The sequence below is a fragment of the Oryza sativa genome, chromosome 6, assembly GCF_034140825.1.
Source record: "Oryza sativa Japonica Group chromosome 6, ASM3414082v1".
Taxonomy (NCBI): domain Eukaryota; kingdom Viridiplantae; phylum Streptophyta; class Magnoliopsida; order Poales; family Poaceae; genus Oryza; species Oryza sativa.
Window position 1 is genome coordinate 31,736,404 of NC_089040.1, and position 1,628 is coordinate 31,738,031.

Below are 1,628 nucleotides of genomic sequence, written 5' to 3' on the forward strand. Positions count from 1 at the left end.
CCATCTCCATCTCCATTCAACTCCAACACAAGCAACCACCAACGATAACAAGATCAACAAGCAGAAGAAGAAGAAGAAGCTTGCATTGAGCTACCAATTAATTCACAGTCATCATGGCTCCCAGCTTTGGCCGCTCCATCTCCTTCCCGCTCAGTCCGGCGAGGTCGTTCAAGCCCCGATCGGCGGCGGCGGCGTGCCACGTGCGCTCCATCAGCCTCCCATGCCGCTCCCACCCGCTCCTCTCCCACCTCCAGAGCCACATCGCCGCCGTCCGCTCCTGGCTCCTCCAGGACCACGGCGACGCCTCCGCCTCCGCCTCCGTCTCCGCGGGCCTCGCCCACATCCACGCCCTCCACGCCGCCCTCGCCGACCTCCTCCTCCTCCCCGACCCTCAGGACGCGCTCCGCCGCTCCACCGCCGCCGCCGACCGCCTCCTCGACGCCTTCCTCCTCCTCGCCGACGCCCACCAGGGCTTCCACGAGGCCCTCCTCGACCTCACCCACCACGTCGCCGATGCCCGCGCCGCGCTGCGGAGGTCCGACGCCGCCAGGCTCGCCTCCGCCCTCAGGTCCCAGCGGAGGGCCGAGAAGGAAATCGCCCGCCTCGCCTCCACCGTCTCCGCCGCCGCCGCCGCCACCAAGTACTCCTCCCGCCTCGGCCTCGGCGCCACCGCCGAGGAGACCGAGATGACCGCCGCGCTCATGGACGCCGCCACCGCCAGCGCCGCCGCCTCCGCGGCCGTCTTCACCGCTGCCGCCTCCATGTCGTCGGCCGCGGCCTCATCCTGCAGCTGCAAGAAGACGCCGGCGTTCGCGGCCTTCGCCAAGAAGGCCTCGCCGGAGACGGCCCAGGTGGCCCTCGATCGGTTCGAGGAGTTGGAGCAATGCATCGACGAGTCCGAGAGCAGCTGCCACAAGGTGTTCAGGGGCATTCTTCACACAAGGGTTGCACTGCTCAACATTCAGACTCCAACATTCTAGAAACCAACTGAAAATGTACATCTTGCTGACTGCTCAGGAGACGAACTAATTGATCATGTACACACTACATACAATACTGTACATAGAAAACAGAGTACAGAGATTAATACAGAGAGGAAAATTTTGCCATACATCTATGTGTTCATTTATGTGCAGACTTCTATCTGTTCGATTGTGCCTACGAAACAAAAGTTGTTGTTCATTTTCAAACTATTCTGAGGCATACAGCGAAACACATAGGTCTAATGAGTTGAGATTTGTACCAATCTTGAAGGACATCAAATGGCCTTCATTATGTCATTTGCATAGCGAATTCTGTTCAGAGTCTGTTCAATACTTGGTTGTCTTCAGTTTCAGTTTTCTGCAGACTGTCCCTTTTTTTTTTCTTTGAGGAACCTAATTGCATTCAGGACATCAGAAACTGTTCAAGAATGGACGGTTACTTCCAAATGATTATGAGCATACATTACAATTATTTCTCAATGCCAGGAGATAAACCTAACAAATCATTTCCAGAGTAGTTTTTTTTTGGTTGTTGTTAACACAAATACTAGTGCATATTTCAGACAGTTCCCATTTCAATACCTTCAAGAAAACCATAATCTCTTGAAGAAAATCATAATCTCTGTTCATCACAATTACTGGCAG

General features: G+C 55.0%; 1 protein-coding gene across 1 annotated transcript; it reads left to right on the plus strand.

The window, feature by feature from the left end:
• Positions 1–1,111, plus strand: LOC4342112 (uncharacterized). The gene has a single exon (XM_015787079.3). It carries the CDS (start codon positions 114–116, stop codon positions 978–980), a length of 867 nt encoding a protein of 288 aa, XP_015642565.1. The 5' UTR covers positions 1–113; the 3' UTR covers positions 981–1,111.
• The last annotated feature ends 517 nt before the right edge of the window (positions 1,112–1,628 follow it).

Excerpts from the sequence above, each read along its gene's own strand:
- LOC4342112 (XM_015787079.3), top strand. The coding sequence starts at position 114 with ATGGCTCCCAGCTTTGGCCGCTCCATCTCCTTCCCGCTCAGTCCGGCG.